The sequence below is a fragment of the Carassius auratus genome, chromosome 50 (genome assembly GCF_003368295.1).
Source record: "Carassius auratus strain Wakin chromosome 50, ASM336829v1, whole genome shotgun sequence".
Classification (NCBI taxonomy): Eukaryota; Metazoa; Chordata; class Actinopteri; order Cypriniformes; family Cyprinidae; genus Carassius; species Carassius auratus.
In genome coordinates this window covers 10,817,635-10,842,555 of record NC_039292.1, presented here as the reverse complement: position 1 = coordinate 10,842,555, position 24,921 = coordinate 10,817,635, and the positions used below count along the sequence as shown (strand labels likewise).

Sequence of the window (24,921 nt, the reverse complement as noted above, 5' to 3'; positions counted from 1 at the left end):
CTGCGTGTTCTTCCCTCCGTTTTGCTTTTGTTTTTTCACAGTCTTTTCTTTTCTTAGTGTCTATGGATCCCCTCTATCGTCCCGAATTCCTCATCCTCCTGCTGAAGCAGGAAGGACGTTCTCTCGAGGACCATACCAGACAGTTTTTCCTATTAGCTAATGCCACCAGCTACCCGGACGGCGCGCTCTGCACCTTCTACAACACCAGCCTGAACCCCAAATGCAGAGCGTTGTCGTCCGAAGATGGTCCTCGAGAGGATTTCGCCGCATTCGTGGAGTGGACTCTGGCGAGAAATGGGTCACCTCTCACCGTCTGCCCCATAGAGGACCTCGCCAGCCCCACTCCCGACCCAGAGACCAGCCAGCCACCATCACGCCGCACGGAGCCAGAGCCCACCGCAGCCGCAGAGTCCGAGCCATCCACTGACAGGGAGCCGGATCTCGAGAGCGCGACTGACCAGGTGTGTGAGCCGGCAACACTGTGCATCGTGGGAGTCCTCGTGGAGATCGAGGGCGTGGAGGAAAGCCCTGCCCACACTCCTGCGACTGAGGGTGAGCTATATGCAGTCTCTGAAAGTCATATGGAGCAAGTTCTGGATCTGATGGACTGGTCTACGGAGGTAATCCCTAATATTCCTGTTTCCCCGCTGGTTCCGTCCAGCCCTGATTCCCCTGTATACCCTCTCAGTCTCCCACTCCTACCTCCTCCAGTCATTTCCTCTGCTCCATTTCCGCTGGTTCCGCCCAGCCCTGAGTTTTCTGTTTCTCCGCTGGTTCCGCCCAGCCCTGAGTTTTCTGTTTCTCCGCTGGTTACGCCCAGCCCTGAGTTTTCTGTTTCTCCGCTGGTTACGCCCAGCCCTGAGTCTTCTGTTTCTCCGCTGGTTACGCCCAGCCCTGAGTTTTCTGTTTCTCCGCTGGTTACGCCCAGCCCTGAGTTTTCCGTTTCTCCGCTGGTTCTGCCCAGCCCTGAGTTTCCTGTATCTCCGCTGGCTCCGCCCAGCTCTGAATCTTCTGTTTCTCCGCTGGTTCCGCCCAGCCCTGAGTTTTCTGTTTCTCCGCTGGCTCCGCCCAGCTCTGAATTTTCTGTGTCTCCGCTGGTTCCGCCCAGCTCTGAATCTTCTGTGTCTCCGCTGGTTCCGCCCAGCTCTGAATCTTCTGTGTCTCCGCTGGTTCCACCCAGCTCTGAATCTTCTGTGTCTCCGCTGGTTCCGCCCAGCTCTGAATCTTCTGTGTCTCCGCTGGTTCCGCCCAGCTCTGAATCTTCTGTGTCTCCGCTGGTTCCACCCAGCTCTGAATCTTCTGTGTCTCCGCTGGTTCCGCCCAGCTCTGAATCTTCTGTGTCTCCGCTGGTTCCGCCCAGCTCTGAATTTTCTGTGTCTCCGCTGGTTCCGCCCAGCCATGATTTTTCTGTTTCACCGCTGGTTCCGCCCAGCCCTGAATCTTTTGTGTCTCCTGTATTCCCTCCCAGCCTCCCTCTCCTGCCTCCTCCCAAACCTGCTGGTCCCTCTACTCCTCTTTCGCTGGTTCCATCCAGTCCTGATCCTCCTGTCCTTCCTCCCATCCTTCTCCTCTCTCCTCCTAGACCAGCCAGTTCCTCGTCATCCCTGCTGGTGCCAGTCAGTCCCGCAGCTCACCCTCAGTCCGCGCCATCGGGGCGCGGTGGTTCGCCGCTGGACTGCCAGTCTCCAGCTCCGCCTTGGCGTGTTAAGGCCCTGTCTCCGCCTCCAGCCTCCGAGCCCTGGACTCCTCCTCGGTCCTTCGACCCAGCGGCTCCGCCTTGGCTCTTAGCTCCCTCGTCTCCACCGTGGCCTGTCATCCCACCTGCTCCACCGGGCTCCCTCGTCCCTCCGGCTCCACCTTGGTCAGTCGTCGACCATCCGCCGCCTCGGGACTCCACTCCTCTGGTTCCACCTCGTCACTCCATCCCTCCGGCTCTGTCAGGCTCCTCCTTCCCTCCGGTTCCACCTCCATCCTCGGTCACTCCGGCTCCACAGCGGTCTGCCAGGACCCCGCCTCTGCCTTGGTCGCCTGAGCCTTCAGCTCCACCTAGGCCCTCCGGATCCTCGACGTCACCCTGGCTCTGCGGCTGTGCTGCTCCATCTTGGGCTCCTCACCCACCGGTGCAGTCTCCGCCTGTCGGCCCCCTGGTGTCGTCGACCCTTCCTTCACCATGGCTCCTCCCGCCGTCGACCCCACCTTGGATCTCCGTCCTGGCTGGTCTCTGGTGGACCATCTGGCTCCTCCTGCTCCTGTCTCCTCCCTGGCTCCTTCCTCTGTCGTCTCCTCCCTGGCTCCTCCTTCTGTGGTCCCTGTCTGCTGGCCCCTCCTGGAAGTCCGTCCTCCACCGGAACCTCCTCCCAAGTTCCCACCTACGCCCCCCCCTGTTGTTTCTACGGTGCGAGGACGCACCTACCGGGAGGGGGGAGTACTGTCACACACCTGGACTCATTTAATGTGTTTTTGCCCGTGACCCAGTTTCTGTCTTTCCGTGTTTGATTAGTTCCCAGGTGTGTCCATTATCTTCCTCATGTGTTCCATGTCCCTGTTAATTTAATGATTCCATCCACCTGTGTTTCCCCAATTATCTGTTGTTCATAAGCCGTGTCCCTTCAGTTCTGTTTTGTCGGGTCTTCTCACTTGTGCTCACTTGTGCTCACTTGTGCTCACTTGTTCTCACTTGTGCTCACTTGTGCTCACTTGTGACTAACTTGCTACTTACGTGTGTCTACCTCTGTGCTCCATGTTGGATATCCCCTGTGTTGGATATATTAAAAGCCTTATTCTGGTTATCCTCGACTCCGTATTCCTTCAGGCAGCGTAAAACCGTGACAGTAGCTTTATATATTGTCAATTTACTCATGTAAACCAAACATTTATTTTAATGGGCTGCCATGAAGATCTTTGAGTATCTGTGTTTATGATATGACAGTATTCTCAAATGAAACGGTAAATTCTCATGAAGTGACGGTTTATGCGTTCGTGTCCTCATGACACACAGCAGAGACTACAAAACAGCGAGCTCTCGCGCATCTGTGCCAGTCACCCACAGAGATGTAGATTTTGCGGGAGTAATATTTAAATAGTATTTTGCAGTTTAATATTCACAGACACTAGTATATATTCGGCTACTGTCTGGAGCCCTGCGTTTTGACTTACACGGAAGCGACTGAACGCAGCTGCCGGTACTGAATATACTCGAGAGTCTGTAACTACCGGTACTACAGAGACATACTGCTAACCACTGATCTATAATATAGTAGCGGCTTCACTGTCTTTTGGCAGTTTAGAATGTGATGAGTGATCCAGTCATATATAGATCAGGGCTGCTAACGCGTTTTCATTTCTTCTTCGCTGCTCTAAACAGGGGTTGCTTGTGGCAACACAGCACAACTTCCTGTGTTTTCAATGCATTTTGAGCAGCGAAGAAGAACCGTGCAGCGGTTAGGCAAAGCTTGCGGTCATAACTAGGTCTTTTTTAAGAAAATGGTATCGGATCGGTATATGGGTTCATGTACTCGCCGATGCCGATGCCAGAATTTGTTGTGGTATCGGAGATATTTCCGATACTAGTATCGGAATCGGAACAACTCTAGTTTAAAGTACACTTTACTAAAGCAGATGTACAGTATTTGTTTACAATTTTAACTGTAGTATTATTCTGAATTACATTTAATATATTTTAATTGATGAATTACAGCTTCTTCATTACAAACATGTAATTATAAATATATTTAAATACATGACAGACGTTTCAATAGAAATTACAAAATATATTTCAGTTAACCATATTTCAAAAGCAAAAGAATTATGAAATTAAAGTGTGTAAAAAGGTGCACTTAAATCCTACTAGTAGATCAGAAAAGCACTCTTTAATTCAGCTAATTGCATTTAATATAAATTTAAACTAATATCTTTTCATTTAACATGCATATAAGTGCCTGCAAACATGACATTCAATTCACAAGTTAAGTCTATTATTTCTGTAACAAGTAATCTTTTTATAAGTATAAAGTGTACATCTTTTTTCACAAGAGACAACTAAATATTCAATATAACCATTTAACAACAGTTTTATTATTAATTGGTAGAAGTCAAGAGAGATAATGTGCTTATGCATGTAAATGGATTATGTGTATGAGCTCACTGATGGACAGTTACTACATAGTTGATTGGGGATTGACAGTAAATGCATTTATAAAGGGAGACACAAATGATCTTAAAATGTAAAACATATTATATTGGTTTTACGAGTGCAAAATTGGATCATATTGGTTTGTCAAATTAAAATAGATGTGCTTTCAAAGATATGTGGTGATGCTGCTGATGTAGAGAAATCATATCTTGCATGTAGTGGCTAAATTGTGCATTAATTCCAATTTGTAGTAGTCCGATAACTGAGAGAAAATGTTAATGTGATTAAAAACCTTGTGGCTGATGTATTGGGATTTTACAAGAAAATATTGTCAGCATAGAGGCAGATTTTGTGATTGATTTTGTGTTGGATCATGTTAGCTGGATTTCCTGTAATGTCATTTGAATTTAGATTATTTTTGATAATTGATGTCCTAGGGTGAATGTACAGTGTGTTTTATTCGTTTACTGTAAGACATTGACATTTTCAAGTGCATTTTCTACATCAAGTGATGCTCTTTTTTGCAAATGTCCATAATATTAAATATGCAGCATGTTTTATTGATTGAGCGTCGTCCCTTGAGAAACTGTTTGGTCTGGGTCGATATGATATGAAGTGGCTGATTCTAATCATGTGTCTTGTGTTTTATGCATTATTTCAGTTGTGTGTTAATAAGGGGTAAAGATATAAACGTGTAGTTATTGGGAAAAAAAAGTCAGAATTGCAGATATAAACTCACAATTCTGACATTCTTTAATATCTCTAATTTCTTTTTCTCAAAATTTTGAGATCACATCCAACATCTAAATTATGAGTTTATATTTCGCAGTTCTGAATTTTGAATTCAGAATCTTGCAATTCTGAATTCAAGACTTTTTTCTCTGTATTCTGGTTTTACTTCTCCCAATTCAGTTGTTTTTGTTTCCTCCACAGAATTAAAAAATTAAAAAGTAATTGTGATTTTTCATCCAAAAATTTTGACTTTTGTTACGAAGTTTATATTTTGCAGTTCTGATTTTATATCTCTTTTGTGAGATATGTCCAAAATAAATATTCCAGCTGGACATATGCTAGCAGGCTGCCTGCCCCTGGGAGGACTTACAGAAGGCAGGTATCTACCAAGGTGGTGATACATAAGAACTCTGAGGTACCCAGCCCGCAGGGTGGAAGTTTCAATGACAGAGCTGGCAAGGGGTTTGCCAAGGGAAAGACGCATGCTGCGGAGAGACTTACTGTGGACATACACACGTGGGATTACCCAGAAAGGGGAATCACGACACACGGAGGCACCTAGTCCCACACATGGCTGACCAAGGGGCATGTACGCAAGTGTTGGACATCAACAGTGCTGGAGGAACCCAGGGTTCTGACTGAGGAACTCACCTGAGGGGAATAGCGCACGCATCCAGTCCAGCAATCCAGCAAGCGGATTGACACTGAGCAGGTCCTTACTGGCCCGAAGGGGAGAGTACCCGGGAGGACACAATTTTCTGGGGACTTGCTGAGGGTGAGGCGGATTGAGCCTCCTTGCTCCTCTCAGGAACCTGATGATCAGATCGTGCCTCCCAAGAGACTTACCTTCAACAGGGTCATGGTGAGCCGAAATGGCAGCCACATAGACCTTGAGGATGGAAGGAGACAGCCTTTGTTCCAACCCCTCCTGAAGAAAGGAAAGCACTGACCCAATCGGGCATTTCCAGTGGTCCTCACGCCGTGAAGAACACCAAGTGATGAAGAGGTTCCACTTCAAAGCATAGGCATGTCTGGTGGACATGGCTCTAGCTGAAGTGATGGTAGCTACCACCTGTGGTGGCAAGGTACCTAAACCTTCCGTGACCCGTCCAGAACCCACACATGTAGGTTCCACAGATCGGGACGTGGGTGCCAGAGGGTGCCCCGTCTCTGAGAAAGAAGGTCCTTCCTCAGAGGAATTGGCCAGGGAGGGGCTATCGCGAGGAGTACAAGTTTGGGGAACCAGGTCCGGCCGGGCCAAAAAGGCGCAACCATGAGGACCTGCTCCTCATCCTCCCTGATCTTGCACAACGTCTCACTGGGGGAAACGCATACTTGCGCATGCCCAGCGGCCAGTTGTGTGCCAGGGCGTTCAATGCCGAGGGTGCCCTCGGTCAGGGAGTAAAACAACTGGCAGTGGGAATTTTCTGGAGAGGCAAACAGGTATACCTGAGCGTCTCCGAAGTGTTCCCAAATCAGCTGAACCGACTGGGGGTGGAGTCTCCATTCCCCGGGGCGAGACTGCTGTTGTGAGAGCTTGTCGGCTGCACGATTGAGCCTGCCCGGAATGTGAATGGCACGAAGCGACCTCAGATGCTTTTGACTCCACAGGAGGAGATGGCGAGCAAGTTGCGACATGCGGCGGGAGCATAGACCACCCTGACCATTGATGTACGCTACAGTCGCAGTGTTGTCCGTACGGACCAGAACATGCTTGTCCTTCAGCAGGGCCCTAAAGCGGTGCAGAGCAAGACGTACTGCTAGCAACTCGAGGCAATTGACATGCCACTGAAGTCGGGGTCCTGTCCAGGAGCCTGACGCAGCATGCCTGTTGCACATGGCACCCAGAAGTATCGGCGGCAGGCTGGAGTGATGGTCACTCGGAGCGTGCCCTGTTGCCATGCCCATCTCGGGACTCGGTCGTGAAGCCAGTGCTGAAGCGGTCTCATATGGAGTAGCCCGAGCGGTATGAATGCCGCCGCAGACGCCATATGCCCCAGGAGCCTCTGAAACAGTTTCAGACGAACCGCTCTCTTGCCCTCGAATTGTCTCAGGCAATTCAGCAGTGACTGCGTGTGCTCGTTCGCAAGCTGCGCGAACATGGCGACCGAGTCTATTTCCATACCGAGAAAAGAGATCCTCTGCACAGGGGAGAGTTTGCTCTTTTCCCAGTTGACCTGAAGACCCAGTCGGGCGAGGTTTCTGAGCACCAGATCCCTGTGCTCGCACAACTGCTCTCGAGAGTGAGCTAGGATCAGCCAGTCATAGAGGTAGTTGAGGATACGGACACCTTGTTCCCTGAGAGGAGCCAGGGCTCCCTCCGCGACCTTCGTAAAGACGCGGGGAGACAGGGCCAACCCGAATGGGAGAACCTTGTACTGATATGCCTGCCCCTCGAAAGCAAACCGAAGAAACGGTCTGTGTCGGGGAAGAATGGAGACATAAAAGTACGCGTCCTTCAGGTCGATCGCTGCAAACCAATCCATCGGACGAATGCATTCGAAAATGCGCTTGGGCGTTAGCATCTTGAACGGGAGTCTGTGCAGAGCTCGGTTCAAGGCACGCAGTCCAGGATTGGCCGTAACCCACCTGTCTTCTTGGGTACTATGAAGTAAGGGCTGTAAAAGCCGGACTTCATGTCGGCTGGAGGGACCGGCTCTATCGCGCACTTTGCCAGCAGGACAGGGGCATCTTTGCCCACCATCGTCGAGTGGCCACCCCGAAACCTGGGGGGATGCCGGGTGAACTGATTCGCGTAGCCGAGCCTGAGTGTCCGAATAAGCCAGCGGGAAGGCCTGGGGAGCTCTAGCCAGGCTCCCAGGAACCAAACCAGCGGGGTCAAGGGGACTACAGGCATACCCAAAGTGGGGCAGTGGTGGAACAAAAAGAAAACGAGAACAAAGGATTCTCCCCCGGCCCTCCTCCAGGGGGAGGGGGTGGTCCTGCTACCATCTCCTGATGAGCTGACGTCTCCAACTCCGGGTGCCCGTCTCAGGAACGCTGCTTGGCCTGGCGTTTGGCAGGTTTAGGGGCAGAGACGGGTTGCGCCGCCCTTCTGACCGGCTGCGGCGTGTGTGAGGGGGGTGTGGCCTGAGGAGGTTCGCTCGTCGGGGAAGCCCACACGGTAACCCTCAGATCACCCTGGCCACCAGCCGAAGTAGCCCTCTTACGAGAAGAAGAGCTAGAATGGGGTGTGGCAGAGGGGACTCTATACCTTTTAAGGTAATCGAGTCTCGATCTCAACGCCGAGATGGTCATGTCCCCGCAATGAGAACATGAGCCATCCACGAACGCAGTCTCAGTGTGCTGGAAGCTCAGACACGTGACACAATGATCGTGACCGTCACGAGGAGCGATATATCGACCCCACCCAGAAACACACGGGCGAAATGACATCTTTAAAAAGACGCAAATCGGCCCGTATCTCTTTTGTGAGAGAAATTGTCTCTTTTAGAGGTGTTGAAGCGCTCAGGGGAACGCGGGAGCTGTCGCAGGAAACCCAGACGAACCGCTGAATAGCGCCGTCACACCAACACCAGCTCTTGCTTGTAAACACTCCGGTGATTGCAGCAAGCGATGTGCTCGGCTCTGAAGCGAAAGCTTGAATGCGAGTTGCTCGCGTTGCTCCTTATATACCCGCTCTGCGGGGCGGAGCTTGCGATGCAAATTCCGCAGGACAAGGTACTTTGTGTACCATTGTCTCGTTTCGTACCACTCGAAGGTGATTGGGCTCTCCGGTGAGATCCCATTCATAACGTCGAACGTGACAGACTGAAAGGGAACTAAACTTTTTTTTTTTCTTAGAATTGAGTTTATATTAAAAATAATTAATTTGCAAAAAAAAAAAAAACTTTCAAGTTTCAATGACCCCTTTTTATTTTTTATTAATTCTTAATTTAAATTATTATTAAGGGATTGTTAAACAAATCAATTCAAACAGTTTTTCACCGTATAATTAAAGTCAATGGGGTCCAAAACAACATTAGACACTTTCACTTTCATTTCATAAAAATAAAGGTTCCTAAAGTGAGTTTTCACAGTGATTCCATAGAAGAACCACTTTTTGTTCCTGAAAGAACTCTTCATTGAACACTTAATTGAAGGTTTCACATTAACCTTCATTGAAGAACTTTAAAACAACCATATTTTTCTGAGTGTGAAGAACTTTTCAATAATCTGAACAACAATTTTTACTGTAAAGATTAACCTTTTGTGGAACAAACAGATTCCATGGTAATTAAAGTCTGATCATGGAATCATTTGATGCCACTTAAGATCCTTCACTTTTGTAAATTTGGACATAAAAAGCACAGATTTATTTAAAAACATTTTCCTTTGTGTTCCACAGAAGAGCAGTACATATTTTGCCTTTTGTCTGCTATTAAGCACTAACTGCCACTGATTTGAAAAGCCATACACCTGTCCTGCTAAAGAAACGAGATCTTCACATTGAGAAGATATCGAATCTCTGAGCTAAACGGAGTGTGAACAAATGTACCACAACTCTGGTGTTATAACATTATCAACGGTGGAGGCAAACACGCTTGCACCCGGAGTGAACCTTCATCTCTTTGCCATCTCTCTGTTTCATCTTATCCTGCCCTAAGCAGGCTTTCACTTCTATATACTTCAGATGCGTTCTGCCTAAGCAAACCGCTGTTTATCAGCTTGAAGGGCCGCTATATCTCTTCGAGTTGAACATTAGTGGATATATTTGTGCCATCTCCAGACACCACCGTTCTGTCACTTTCAGTCTCGCTGGTCTCAATGCAACTGATTTAAAGATGGCTGCAATACGTCAACGGCGCCTCAAGTTATTCAGTGTTCATCCATGTGTGCAGGGTGCGAGATGCAGGCACTTGCAAAAGCATGATTCCACACTTCAGCTAAGACAGCAGTCTCTGGAGAGTGCTGCTCTTTCAGGCAGAGGTGTGAGGCTGAAAATGGCACACAAATGGCAGTTCTCACATGCTGCGTGTTTGAGCGCTGCACAAACTTGCTGCCCCAGCCAGAGTGAGAATTGCATCGCAAACTCCAGAGAATCTACAAAAATAGTCAGGGGTTTCTTGTGGATTAAGTAACAGTGGGAGTGTAATTTTAGAATGAAAGGCGATGGGATGACATTGTGTGTGAGATCTACCTCGCCTGTGTGATATCTGTGGCTTTGCTTGGTCGAGGCTTATCTAAATCCACTGCTTGGTCTTCTTTACAGTGGCCTTCAGATAAGGTGTCATCATATCAATTTTAAACTCAGTATTAAGGAGCAAAAGAGAGTCGAATGTCATTTCGTTCATATGCTGGAAATATAGAACACTTGATAGTGAAACTTTAATTGTGGTCTGTCCTCCACAAAAATGTGATGTTACATTATCAAAATTAAATGCTTTTATTGGCCTATATTTTAAAATGAGTTTAACGAGTTTTATCTCTGCTTTTAACCGAGCTACATCAATTAATCGAAGTCAAACAGAGAAATTAAATTGTTTCAAATTGATCCATGTATGGCAGAGTGGGAGTGGCCACATGCATTTGCTCATAAATATTTAATGAGTAGCCTCAGGCAAGGAATATGGCATAAAAATACTGTAGTTGTTGCTAATTAATGGGGTCATAATAGTTTTTTTTAAAGTGGCATTTATGCTGTTTTATTTGATTTCCTCCTTAGTGGTGCTCTTTCTAACTCAGCTCAATTTTTACTGATCTAATGTATGGTAGATTGCAGCACACTTTCAAGCTCTACCCGCATGTCAATTAAAGTCAAACAGAAAAATTAAGTTGTTTCAAGTCATATCTGTGCTGTATGGCAGAGTGAAAGTGGCCACTGGCCTTTGCTAATATTTTATGAGTAACTCCAGGCAAGGAATAAGGGCTTAAAAGAACTATAACAAGATTAGGGGTTGATATTTAAAATATATTTTTTTAGTGCCTTAAATGCTGTTTAATATTAAATTATGATGTTTTGTTTGTTTTCCTTTTTCATGGTGTTCCTGCTTACTTAGAGTCTCTACTGATCAAATATATTATGACTAAACAAGAAGGAAATTCGTGGGTTATTTTGAACCTTTGCACTTTTCTTAGTCATGTTGCTGTAAATTGCAAATTACTATTTTGAAACATTAAAAAAATCACACATAATTTTAAGTTAAAAGAAATGTCAGTAATCTATAGCCTCATGTATGATTTTTGTTCAAATAAAATGGGCACGATTAAATTAGTAGTTGGATTTGCTAACTTCTCTCCATATCATATATGTTTTTATAGCAAAAAACTTAGTATGCTCGTGATATAATATGTCTGAAATGTAGATCAAAATGTACTTACCTTAGATTAAAAAGTTTGTTTGTGTTTATTATTATTATTAATATATATATTTTTTTTATTGGCACAGTAGACAGAGGACAGGAAATTAAGTCAATGCTGCTTTCAGACACAGCAAAATTATATATATATATATATATATATATATATATATATATATATATATATATATATATATATATATATACATATATATATATATATATATATATACATATGTATGTATATGTGTATATGTGTATATATATATATATATATATATATATATATATATATATATATATATATATATATATATATAATTAAAGAAATAAATTGGTGGTGAGGCTTAAAAATTGCTAATGTTGTTTGTGCTCCAAATTTACAACTGGGGGCATGTTATTTAAAATGTCATGGTTTAATTGTGAGTGTTGACTGCACAAAGTTTGTTTACTGTGTGATCAGTCTTGCCTGAAGATACTACTGATAAAATGCATTAAGGAGTCCATAACATAATCATTGTTGTTATTGTAACTAAAATAATTTTCATTTCAATATTGTAACTAAAATAAAACCATGGGAAAAGTCTCTAAAATAGGGACAGATGTACATTGATAACATGAAAGACTTTCTGTATTGATTTTCACATTTGTTGTTTTGAATTACATATTGCATTGTGTTGTCTATAAAAAATGTCTATGGATAAATACTGCTAACCTTCTGCCAAGGACATTATCTGTTTTTCTTTTTTCTTTTTTTTCTTACATTAAAGTTGTACCAACATTAGATGTTAAAATTAAAAGAAAATAAGAAATTGTCCCTTGGTAACTAATAGAAATAAGTTTAAGCGACAAATTACTAAATAAAATACATATAACAATAAGAAAAAATAATAAGTAAAAGGAACAAAAATTGCTGAAAGTTAATCTCAACAATGAACTGGAAAATGAACTGAAACATACAAATAAAAGCTGATCCTAAATGTTGATAAATACTATATTATATAAAAATACTAAAATAACACTGAACACGATGCACATCCTCTTTATTTGTGTTGCAAGCACTAATGCTAAAAAGTGTACTGTGTCTGTAGGGAAGGGAAAAATAGGGGGAAAAATATGAAATTGTAAAGTTATATATGAATTCGTAACATCCAAGAATTCCTTGAAGGCAGCCATGCCATATGCGCTGACTGCTACTCAGTGGATATGACCTGTTATTAATGCTTTTGAATGTCACATTGTGACAAATTAGGTCAACCAACATACGTAGTTCACAGGTCACACAGGTAGTCATCATGATGTCGTCTTCCCATGGCCAGACTGGAGGAAGAAGATAATGACACCTGTCTGTCAAACAAATAACTCTGACATTTGCACAACTTCCTCTAGGTCCCTCAGATCAAACAGAAGTAGCCGTGCACAAAGCCAACCTGAGAGACATTAGGATTCCTAAATAAATATCACCTCAGTAGACAAATCCTGCTCTGCAGCTCCCATTGCAGCATAGCATTAAGACCATGAACCTGATGCATATTTACATACAGCTGCAGCCAGATCTAATGTAATTGAATTAAATCCTGTTAAAAATGAAGCAGAAATACCTCCTGCAGGTGAATAGCACAACAGGAAGTATGCTAATAAGATGCTACCTGGAAAAACCTTTGTGTTTCAAAACACACAATGGTTTCAAAATGCACATTTGAGGTATGAGAGTGTATAATTTATGTTATAAAACAAAATGGGAAAGTTTCTACAAGAAATGTTAACCACAGACAGGAACTTCCCGAGGGAACTCATGCTAATGCTAATTCTCTTTTCTTTGAGCTGAGCTATTTTGTCAAAAATGTGTAGCTCTGCACCATTATAAGAAACATGAGGATGGCGAATATATAATTATGGCATGTGCGCACTTTTGTTTGTGTCGAAAAAGGCCAAGGAGGGAAAAGTGCAAGAGTGAATGAATAAGTGCTAGCATCTCTCACTCCGCAGCAATTTGTGTTCACTTCTCTTTCGGCGAGTGTTTTAAATAAAGGTCTTCAGAGAGGTTAATTAGTATTGTCTGAATGTAATCTATCAGCAGCGAGGGCTTTTCTCGATTTGACAGCTCCATTATGGAGGCAAACAGAGTTTTTTTTCGTAGAGATGAAAAAGATAATGACAAGTAAACAAAACACTTTAATATTCAGCCACGAAGCTTTAAAATTGCACATCATTCAATTTTGTTGGTACGTATATTGCAAATAATTCAAAATGCCATGAACTGCATTGGCGTGTTTTTATAGCTTCCTACAAGCTACTCATAACTCATAATAATAATAAGTAGTAGTGGAGCTACAGTTAAATAGGATAAAATATAAATATTATATTACTAAAAATAATAATAAAGCTAAATTGGAATTAAAAAAACTTCAATAAAATTACAATTACTAAACTTAAAATGTAAACTTAAAATGTAAAACTAAAGGCTAATTCAAAATATTAATAAATACAGTAAAATACTATTTCCCAGCTGAGTGAAATAAATCATGTAAATCAAAGTACTAAAATGGCTAAAATTAAAACGAAAATATTTAAGTAAAAAAAAAGCACACAATAAAATTACCAAAAATATATCTCATGAGCCTCTTTCACACAGTAATACCAGTAAATTGCCATAAATTTGCCGAAATGAATTTACCAGTATTTTTTAAAAGATCCAGATCACACATGATCCCTTTACGGCAATTTACCGGTAATTTTCCGGAAAAAGTCTGTATGTGTGAAAGGGCTTATGGCCTCATTAAACAAATCAAGTAGTCTTGTACTTTGTACCAGCTTTCAAGTACATTTTAAATGTATAAACTTTTGTAACATAATTGTGATTCATCTCAGAACTGGCTTATTGGCTTCAAGCTTTTAATGAAGAATGTATGAAATCCTGATATACTTCTATAACCAGGTCACTAAAAAAGGGGCAGTTGCTGTTGGAGCAAAACATCTCTGTTCCCATTGTAGGTATCTGTGAGACTGAGTGTAATGCCTGTATGTAGTCAATTCAGCTGAAGCAGCAGAGCACTTTGTAGGTAATATGAAGTACAAAACACATGCTGCATCCCTTGTGAAATCTCGAAAATCCCAAAGACTTCTGCTTCCTCACGCTCATTCCACATCGCTCAGACCCAAGATGCCTGAGACATCTGAAGATGACAGTAGCGCTCAGAATTAATGTACGATATGTCCCTCATACTCATTGCAGGCCTGGAAAAGCAAAAGCACAGACAGTAAAATGATCCTCTTATCTGCACAGCTGTCAGTTGTAGCTGATGCTGCAATCATGTGTTGCAATTGCTGCAAATCATCTTTATGTTCTTGAACTTTTGAAACTTTCTCATAAATGCAGTACACAGATATTCTAGATGTTTTAAGTTTTCCTTCCTTACATCAAGTTGTAAAAAAAAAATATATATATATAATACAAAACAGTATACACCTATAAAATAATGACCTGTTAAATTACATTTGATAAGTATACCGTAATAGAATAATAGATGTATAAATATATTATTTATTTGTATTATTATGAAGTTAGTAGTTAATTTTAAATGTTTTTAATTTAAATAAACAAATATATATATTTTAATAAATTACTGTTATATCCTGCCAAAGTTTTGTACCTATATACATAATTTTATAATTATTTAATGTAATCTAACAGCTAATTATTCTCTAATTCTGAATAATTTTTGTCATTTAATTTCTGGTAAATCTAAATTTCACAGTTCATAATACGTTTTTGAAGCAAAACTAATCCAAAGAGTTACGGGTTCTTAACCTCATATAATTTACCATGGAAATTGCACACTATTATGCATCTCTGAATTGCGTTGTGTGAGGAAATATTATTGCAGTGTTAATGAAGGTTAATTTGTTTCTTCCCATTAGCGATATTATATTATTTTATGGAAAGTATCGCATTTGATTTCCCTTATGGCCACTTTCAAAAGTCTTAGGTTTTAGCCTCCTGTGCATCTTAGGGTCTATAATATTTTATTGAACTAGAAAAATAAGCATGAAATTAAGGTCTAACTTTTACCGTGCACCAAAATTCAAAACATTGCGAGCTAAAGTCTGAGAGACTGAGAGACTCTGTCTTTCTTGAGCTCCTTAAGGTTTCTGTCATTCATTGAGCTACTGAATGAAATGTTCCTGAGTGAACCTTCAGGGTAGGGTATAAACCGTTTTAAAGAGTCTTCCTAATTTTAAAAGTTACTCCGTGCTCATGGGCGGATTTAGTGATTTGGGAGCCCCGGGAATTATAGCGAAATGGGGCTCTCCACAAGGGTGCCCCATAGTTTTTTTCCAGTGTTTCTACATTTTTCAGTGTTATAATGGCTTACTTTCATGTTGTAGACCACCACATAGCAATTGATTTGCAGTTGAGTTACAGGTTTTCACAAAAACAAAATACATTATAAAATGCTAAACCTCACAATGCTGTTCACGTGTCAGCGCTTATGCACATCTCAGATAATGAAAGGCATTTTAGGGGGCCCTTGGTGTTGGTTTTGCCTAATGGGTAAGTCTGCCTCTGTCCGTGCACCACCTATTTTGCCTTTCTCTGTTGAAAAGAAACCTATACCAATTTCATGAGCGCAATTTTTGACTATTTAAATATTATCATCAGCACCACATTGTATAGTTTTGCTCAGTTTGGGTCTTTGAATAAAATTGAGGTCAGTATCATAATATTAGCCATAAAAGCATGATGTATAAAATATGATTTGAGTGAAGTGAGTGAAGTGACATTCAGCCAAGTATGGTGACCCATACTCAGAATTTGTGCTCTGCATTTAACCCATCCGAAATGCACACACACAGAGCAGTGAACACACACACACACACACACACACACTGTGAGCACACACCCGGAGCAGTGGGCAGCCATTTATGCTGCGGCGCCCAGGGAGCTGTTGGGGGTTCGATGCCTTGCTCAAGGGCACCTAAGTCGTGGTATTGAAGGTGGAGAGAGAACTGTTCATGCACTCCCCCCACCCACAATTCAGTCCGGCCCGAGACTAGAACCCACAACCCTTCGATTGGGAGTCCAACCCTCTACCATTAGGCCACGACTTCCCCACCAAGAAAGAGGGGGGCAGAGCCCCTTCTCATGCGCGCATGTGCCGGACACGGTGTTTCGCTCGTACCTTCCAACCACCGTGCCCCCTAGGCGCACCCGCCCATAGCGGCCAGTGGCCGGGCGGGGTCCTAGCTCGGGCGAGCAACGTGCTCCACTCGATCCGTTCTCTTGCGATACGCACTAAGTCCACAAAATAACGCGTTCGCCGAAATCGCGACGGCACGTAAAAACGCCATCCCCTATCGGGCCAACCTCCAGGGCCGAAATTTGCAGTGCAAACGCTATTTATTTTTGTAGATTTTGTCGAAAGGTTCAAAAAGCCTGTTTAATGTGTGTATATGTATTTTATAAATATATACATACTATTATTTCCTATGTTGTTTTTTTTTCATTCAAAGTCAATGTGGACTAATGTTTTGGACCCCATTATATGGGCAAATCCGTTTAAACACTCAGCAAAACATAATCTTTTGCATATTGTAGAAGGAAGGAAATCATGAAATGACATGAGGTCAAGTAAATAGTTACATTCTTTAATTTCTTTTAAATTGCATTTAACCTGAAAGGGTCCTTTAACTTACAGTAGGGGAAATCACACCATATTGTCGTTTAACCCTTGAAACAAAAGGTTTAATTTTAAGATGTAAAGTCTAGTGTTGGCTCGTTCGTGCTGCACGTTCGATATAACACTCTACAGGAATAACACATGCATCTGTTTCACATGTTCAGCCTTGTCAACACCTCCGTGACATTTGTATTTACAAGCCTGTGATCCGGGGTTGCTGGTGAAAAAGTGCCGGTACCTGACTCGCCAGCCGGTGAGTGGCATTTGCATTGCAGGCCTTTTCTCTCCTGCTCCGCTGTTGCGATGAATGCTGATGAGCACAGCCTCTGGGGCTCCGGCTGACAGCCTGGCCTTTTGGCTGAGGAGAAATCAATCACACCATCAATCGCCACCAGAAGCCATTAGCCAGCTTGCCTGCTGGCAGGCTTCACCTCCATTCTTTATACCAGAACACATACTTATTTGTCTTCGTTTCCTGGTCTTGTTTCACCTTTAGTGTCACCTCATGGGTTGGTAGTCGTTTACATCAACAGCTTTGGACTAAAGCCTTTTGGAGGTTTCCGATGTGTTGCTCCACCTTTGCTCGCTTTAATTGGTTCTGCATTTTCCGTTTTGCTTCAGGCAGAATTTGATGATTAACTTTTGTTACCGAGTCAATGTTTCTTCCTTTGGGGCTGCAACTCCTAGCTTTTAAACAAGTTCATTCAGAAATACACTCAACATCAGGCCATAAAAGATGTAGATGAGTTTGTTTCTTCACCAAAGGAGATTTGGAGAAATTTCGCATTACATCACTTGCTCAGCAATGAATCTTTGTAGGAAATGGGTTGCGTCAGAATAAGAGTCCAAACAGCTGATAAAAACATCACAACAATCCCCAAGTAATCCACATGGCCATCCATCAGTCCATCAATTGACATGTCTTGAAGTAAAAACCTGCATGTTTGTAAGAACCAAATCCATTATTAAGATGGTTTGTAACTTTAAACCATCACTTCTCGACAAAATACTAGTCCATAATCCAAAATAATGTTTCTTCTAGTAAAAAAGTCCATCTCCTGTTGTCCTCCATTGTATTCGTTTAGGACTCTTTTGGACTGTTTTCCCTTGTAAAACAGTGCATGATTTTTGCATATTTCTCTCCTGATTCAGTAGAGATGAGTTTTTCACTGGAGAAAGCAATGTTATGGACAGATTATTATTATAGCTCAAAGCAATGGTTTAAAATTAAAACACTTTAATGGTGAATTTGTGTATTACAAACATGCAGCTTTTCATTTCACAAGATGTTAATAGATTGTCTGGAGTCGTGTGGATTACTTATGGATGTTTTTATCAGATGTTTAGACTCATTCTCCTGGCACCCATTCACTGCAGAGGATTCATTGGTTATCAAGTGATTTAATGCAAAATTTCTCAGAATTTGTTCTAATGAAGAAACAAACTTATCTAAATTTTGGATGACCTGAAGGTAAATAAATTGTCAACAAATTTTTTGGGTGAACTATTTCTTTCAAAACATTTATTTTTGGTTCTGGATTAGATTTTTTTTTTTTATCTTTCCTGAGTAAAAGTTTTTTCTTTCTCTACTTTAACAGATCCCTCAAATCAGTTATGCCTCCACAGCGCCAGAGCTGAGTGATAACACCCGGTACGACTTCTTCTCCCGGGTTGTGCCGCCCGATTCCTACCAGGCCCAGGCCATGCTGGACATCGTGACCGCCATGGGCTGGAACTATGTCTCCACGCTGGCATCTGAGGGGAACTATGGGGAGAGCGGCGTGGAGGCTTTCGTTCAGATCTCACGAGAAACCGGTAAGCTTTCAGAGAACATTTTGAAGTGTGTTTCTGTACGAGGGCTCCAGATTATCTTCTGATCATAGACTGTATAAAAACATGGACATAGTGTCCGTGACATCACCCGTAGACTCCTGAAGAGTGTTTTTGAAACTTAAAGCATGCAGAGGGGCCATCGCCATCTTGGCAGCGCATCAACGTGCGACTCTCCCAGACAATCGAAAATGGGCAAAAAGGCGGGAGCTGGTTGCTGAAGCCACGCCCACCTAGTTCGACGGTAGTGTCAACAACGGCAATCCACCTGTCACTCAAGTGGCCACACCCTTAATTATGCAGAACTTTAAGGCTTAATATTATTTAAACGAATGAGTTATAAAAAATTCACCCCCCCTCACAGTTGTCATGAACAGCAAAATAAGCTATATAGACCAAAATAATTTTTTGAAACGGGCTGTAAACATGTTTTTTTTCTGCTGTAAAGTTGGACATTTTAACATGGGGAGTCTATGGGATTGACTCCCTTTTGCAGCCAGCCTCAAGAGGCCAGTCGATGAATTGTAGTTTTAGTCACTTTCCGTATGGGCTTCACGAGAGAGAGCGGGAGGTTGCCGATCACTTCTGATGCATTTCTCACTTCACTGATCACAACTGATTGACTGACTGAATTGAATTTCTCTACAGATATGTGACATAGCTTTGTGTTTTTATTTTATTTTATTGCATTTTATTTTACCCTTTAAAGAGGTCATTCGAGGCCGATATTCCACAAGTTGATATGATTCTTTAGGGTCTTAATGAAAAGTCTGTAACATAGTCTTGTTAAAATTTCTCAATGGTAGTGTGAAAAGCATTTTTCCTCTTCAGCTGTTGTCGTAATGCAGGGAATGTCACAAGCTAGCGAAATGTTGCATGCACAAAAGAGAAGGTCTGCACACAATCAAATATTATTTTAAATGCAAAATTGATTTTCATGCGCTCAAAGTACTTTCTTCTTTGCTAGATGAACATTTTCTCCACAAAACTTTTGCGCGCTCAAAATATAATCTTTCATGCTCAGAATCGTGGCAGAGATATAACCCCATAGATCTGGGGGAGTATTACCTTAATAAAAAAATCGGCTTAGTTTGAGAAAGGGTTAAAGATTTTAGTAGAATAAAAAAAACTTTTTTTTTATAGGGTGGTTGTGTACACACACTGCCAACACACATTTCAGCTCAAACAACTTAGTAAAAGTGCATGTAGCATCCGATGACCCCTTTAAGGTTTGTTTTGTTCAATGTTTCCTTTTTTTGTTAAGTGTTTTGTTTTAATTTGATTAATGATTTTTTTCTCATGTTTCATGTTTTGTTTCATTTGATTTAATGTTTTGTTTTTTGTTTAGTTTAATTCTGTTTCATGTTTTGTTTTTGTTTAGTCATTATTTTTAGTTCAGTTTTATTTTATTTTGGTTTAATGTTTTTTCATTGCATTTTGTTTTGTGTTTTGTGTTGTTTCATGTTTAGATTTTTTTCGTTATGTTTTGTTCCATTTTGTTTAATGTTTTGTTTCCCCCGGAGTCCCCTAATGTGAGACAAGTTTTCTTGTGGCATAAATGATTAGTTTAATGGTTTGAAAATGGTGATGTAAAACTAAAGGAATAACACAGCCAAAAAATGAAAATTCCATCATTATTTACTCACCCCATATATATAAGGATTCTCAAATTTAAAATTGCATCGTACTGATTTATGCTTTCTCTGAGTTTGCTGACCAGCATTGCTATACACAAAGCATCACAGAGACTGAATTACATAACTTGACAGACATGGAATGAAAATCGCCATCTCACCAGAAAAAGGTCAAGTAAAAAAAAAAAAAAAACTGCTATATTGTAAGGACACGTCTGAAAACTTCAACCCCCATCTTCCATCTTCCATTTCATCTTCCAAATCTGAGCCATCAAAATCAAGCAGAGCTTATGCTTTGTTGTCCAGTATTCAGCGATTTTGCACAGAAATGAATAGTCAAGGAGATAGGAAGGTTAGGAAGTAGAAAAAGATACAAATTGTTCAATTGTAACCCCAAAGAACTCGCCAATCCAAATTTGGATTTCTCTGCTTATTGCTGTTAACCCATAATTCACTTCATTTTGCATCACATAGGTGGCACAGTAATGGCTAACATTCTCATTTTCCCTCCCACACAAGCCTGCAATAATATAGAGCATTATCGTAAGCACACGTCCAATGGGAACCACAATTACAGAGAAGCGTATCAATAAAGAAAGAGAGTAGAAGATAAAGAATGGGCCTTGATATAGAGACATAATTACATGCACAGGTCCAGTAATGGACTCGCCGCAGCATCCCAGAAGAGCATCACAACCAAACACATCATGGTCACCTCGTGCTGCATGATAGATTTATTATTGCAGTGTGTCTTGCTCATGTAGACATGGACATGCCATGTTAATTATGTTGAAATTATGGAAGTACAATTAAAGGAGGAGACACATGTGAGTGAATAACATCTTTCCCCCAGGCTCATCAAGTGTGTTTGTCCCTATGTGTGTTCATGCATGCTCAGCTGTCTGAATGTAATTTATGAATTTAACAAGATCATGCATTTTTCTTAGTACTGTGGTGGGCCATGTAACTGTACAATGGTTTTGTCCGATGGTAATGCCATGGTATTTTGATACGGTTATGCACGCAAGTTTACATATCCTTTGCAAAATCTAAATATGTTATTGAATGATAAACTGATATTTATTTATTTCAATATATATAATATATTTTGTCAGAATAATATTTAGAGATCCGACAAAGACTTTAAAACTTTGTACTATAAGAATTGTACTTGTCCAGATATAAACCAATAGTATTTGCATTTGTATCAGAACACATTTTTCAGAAAGTGTGAGGTTACATTACTGTTAAATGCATTAAATCATGAAACTGCTTGACTGCTGTATTTTCCTAACTAGCCTTATTGTAAGTCCACTGTTTAACTACTGAATGTTGAACAGCCTTTGTGCTTCATATCAAAAATCACACCAAATACGGAAGTAGTAACTAATGAAGTATTGAGTAGACACAGTTTGACACTACTTTATCCTTCATAGCAGCCAATTACAGAAAATAACTTTGCACTTGTGTTTAAAAATGCTCGTGGGTTTTTCCCCTCAAAAGGCCAAACATAAAAGTCAACTCAACGTCATAATGGAAAATGCATAATGTATTCTATGCAAATCAGCCTTTGACACGATCTACACTTTCTTGCATTTGAAATGTCCCGGTTTTCATGAGTTAAAAAACTAAACTGTCTCCAGAACAGTAATAACTGGCAGTTAATTAAACTCTTGAATAAACAAGCAGTAACTAGATGCTATTAATTTATTGTCTTTCTGCCTGATTGGCATGCAGTGGAGCCTTGCAGCGTGGCAAAGTGACCCTCTCCATCATTTGAATCCCCACTACATCATTACCTTTGTGTTTAGGAGGCTCTTCTCAATAGTATGGCAATGCAATGTTGCATAAGCAACAATAATCATGAAAAATGATGGCAATATACAATTTGCTGCTCCAGATAAAATAGCAGTTTTACAGAAAGGGAAAAAAAACACTCTCTTTCCTTTGGGAACAACCAGGCGCCCATTCATGTTTAGTTTGCCGTTATGAGTTATTTAAAATGGTACAATCTCTCTCTGAGATGTCTCATCAGTCTAAGTGATCTTGTTACATGATTGGAGAAACTGAAGCTGTGTGTGTGTGACTTTCTCTTGCTGTTCATGTGTTGTACTGTATACAGACAGACAAGTTAAGTGCATGTTTATTAGAAAACAGTAGACCAGTGTTAACTTTAAGATTTCCTTTTGGGAAAACCTTCAAATATTTGCAACTAGACATTTAGCAGGCATGTTTCATCCATATCAATTCTAAAATCTTTTAGTTGTCTCGGCATATTAAGATGGAATTAGAGAAGGTACGTTTTTTTTTTTACTTACACATGACCCTTAAGGCTGGTTCACACGGCAGGATAATTAGGCCGATTTTAGCCCCGATTCACCCCTTCCGACAATCTTAGGATGCTCCGATTATCGTAAAATAATCTGATCAAATATTCCTGCCGTGTGTGGTGTGTTAAGACTGCTTTCCTCTGCTCGGAAGAATGTCGGGACCGCTCCGATCTCAAATCGGGGATGTTCAACATGTTGGATTTATTTGGTCTGATTTCTTCTCGTGTGTGGTGCCCCCGAGGACAAACAATCATGCAGCCTGTGGACTGTGGCGTGTAGCCAATCAGAAAGCGAGGTGACGAGGCGGTGAGGAAGTACCGAGAAACAAAATCAAAACAGCCGGCGTATATAATATAACAAATACAAATAAAGTCGATGGGCATAACTACATCCACAACTGCAGTCCACCAGAGTACATGGAAACAAATATATGAACGTTTATTTCAACGGTTATTAATCTGTGTAGTACGTAACAACATTTCTATGAGATAAAACAACAACTTATCTCCATATCATGATGTAGCAACTATAGTCCATGCTCGCGTTGTCTCCACCTCTTTGACCATCGCCTTTTCTTGTTTTTCTTATGTTTTTTTTTTTCGTTAAAAACAAAGCACAAACTATGGCCACTGCATCCTCTTCGTCCGCCATGATTGTTTACTCTAAAGTCACGTTTGATCTCAAGGGATTTTGCGAGATTTCCCGTCTGACCTGGGAATGCTCGGGAGTCAAATCAGTTCATGTGTGATGTGTTGATATTGTTCCACACACGGAACGACCAAAACTGTTAGACCCACTGGTTCTTTTTTTTTTATTTTTTATCGCTGTGTGTGAGGTCTCTCAGGTTTGGAAAATCGGCCGACAATTATAAAATCGTCCTGTGTGAACCAGGCCTTAGTTTAACTTTGAAACCCAGCTCAGAGTTTGGAGCTCGCTAAGCCAACACTGCACAACCCAGTTGACCTCAGATGAACAGAAGAATTCATTAAGAGACAGTCTTAACTGTCTAAAAAGTAGCATTTCAAACAGAAACGCACTCCAGGTTCCGGTCTCCTTCATATCCTGTCTCTCCCTCTGCGATACTGTGCCTGAAGCAATGTGCTACTGTTCCCATTATGCTCACTAGGCTGTCCCAAGATGATCAAAAGTACATAGCTGGATGTCTCTCTCCTCTTTGCTGAGCTTGCTATTGTGAAATGCCTGTCTTATAATCAGTAATCCACACCTGCCGTATCACCACAGGTAACAGAGGCAGGAGTCTGTTATTCAGAATCCCCCTAACAGATTCTGAGTAGATGTCTTTTCCCTCGCATTAAAGATGCTTAATGAGCCCGTAACAACAGTAGGAACCCAAGATATAATGGCTATTCTCTCTGCGTGTCAGATTTTATGGTGGAAATCTTCACACGGGATGCAAAGTCACTAACCTCATTGCCTCGGATAAGCCATCATGGTTTAAGAAGGAATTTACATATAGTGAGATGAAATTCAGCCCAACCCAGAACCACTTCAGCTGAACTTTTCATTCTCTGTGAAAATTACTCACAGCCGTTTAGGTAGGATGTTGTTGAATTAAGGAATTTTGGAGTCTGGTGATCTCATTAGTTTAGGTTAATCTCTTCAACTTCTCATTCTTTTTCACTTTTAAAGATTCAGAGAAGTTTTATTCATAACAACTGTGCACATTCATCCTATTGCTGTCCCATAAAACAGACTGATGTGCCAACATAATGAACTTTTCTTAAAGGGACAGTTCTCCCAACAATTCTGTTATCATTTACTCACTCTCATGTGGTTCCAAGTCTGCTGAAACCCATAGCTTTGTGTGAGGAATTAATCAAAACTTTTGACTTATTCACTGAAAACTTGTGAATGAGTAACCATGTCTGTTGGATTCATTCGACTCAGTTTTGACTGACCGACAGATTGCACACTTCAGTGTAACAAATTAAAGCTCTCAAAATTGCAACCCTTATCTGGGGAGCCTAAAGTAAAAGAGTTTCATGTTATGTTCTCTTGAATGATTTATTGGTACTAATCAGTAAACTGAAATAATGAGATTATGTGCCAATACAGGTGTTTTTTGTCATTCGTTTTGCTTTGAACTCGCAGCTTTGTAGGAAAAACTGGGGATCTGAGGTACAGTAGCATGCTGAGGTCATTGCATATTAACCGCTTAATTAATAGTCAATGACCTCAGCATTGCATAATTTCATGCAGTTCATTTCTACATCTGAGAGGCCTGAATCCACTCAAAATATCCAAAATGCCACATTTATGAAG

At 41.5% G+C, this 24,921-nt stretch overlaps 1 protein-coding gene across 1 annotated transcript in view; it reads left to right on the top strand.

The window, feature by feature from the left end:
- LOC113066985 (metabotropic glutamate receptor 8-like) overlaps positions 1 to 24,921 on the top strand; it is a 140,357-nt gene that overhangs the window by 32,672 nt on the left and 82,764 nt on the right. The window contains exon 3 of the mRNA XM_026239153.1: positions 18,443 to 18,659. Coding sequence (XP_026094938.1) covers positions 18,443 to 18,659 — 217 coding nt within the window. The remainder of the gene's footprint in view (positions 1 to 18,442; positions 18,660 to 24,921) is intronic.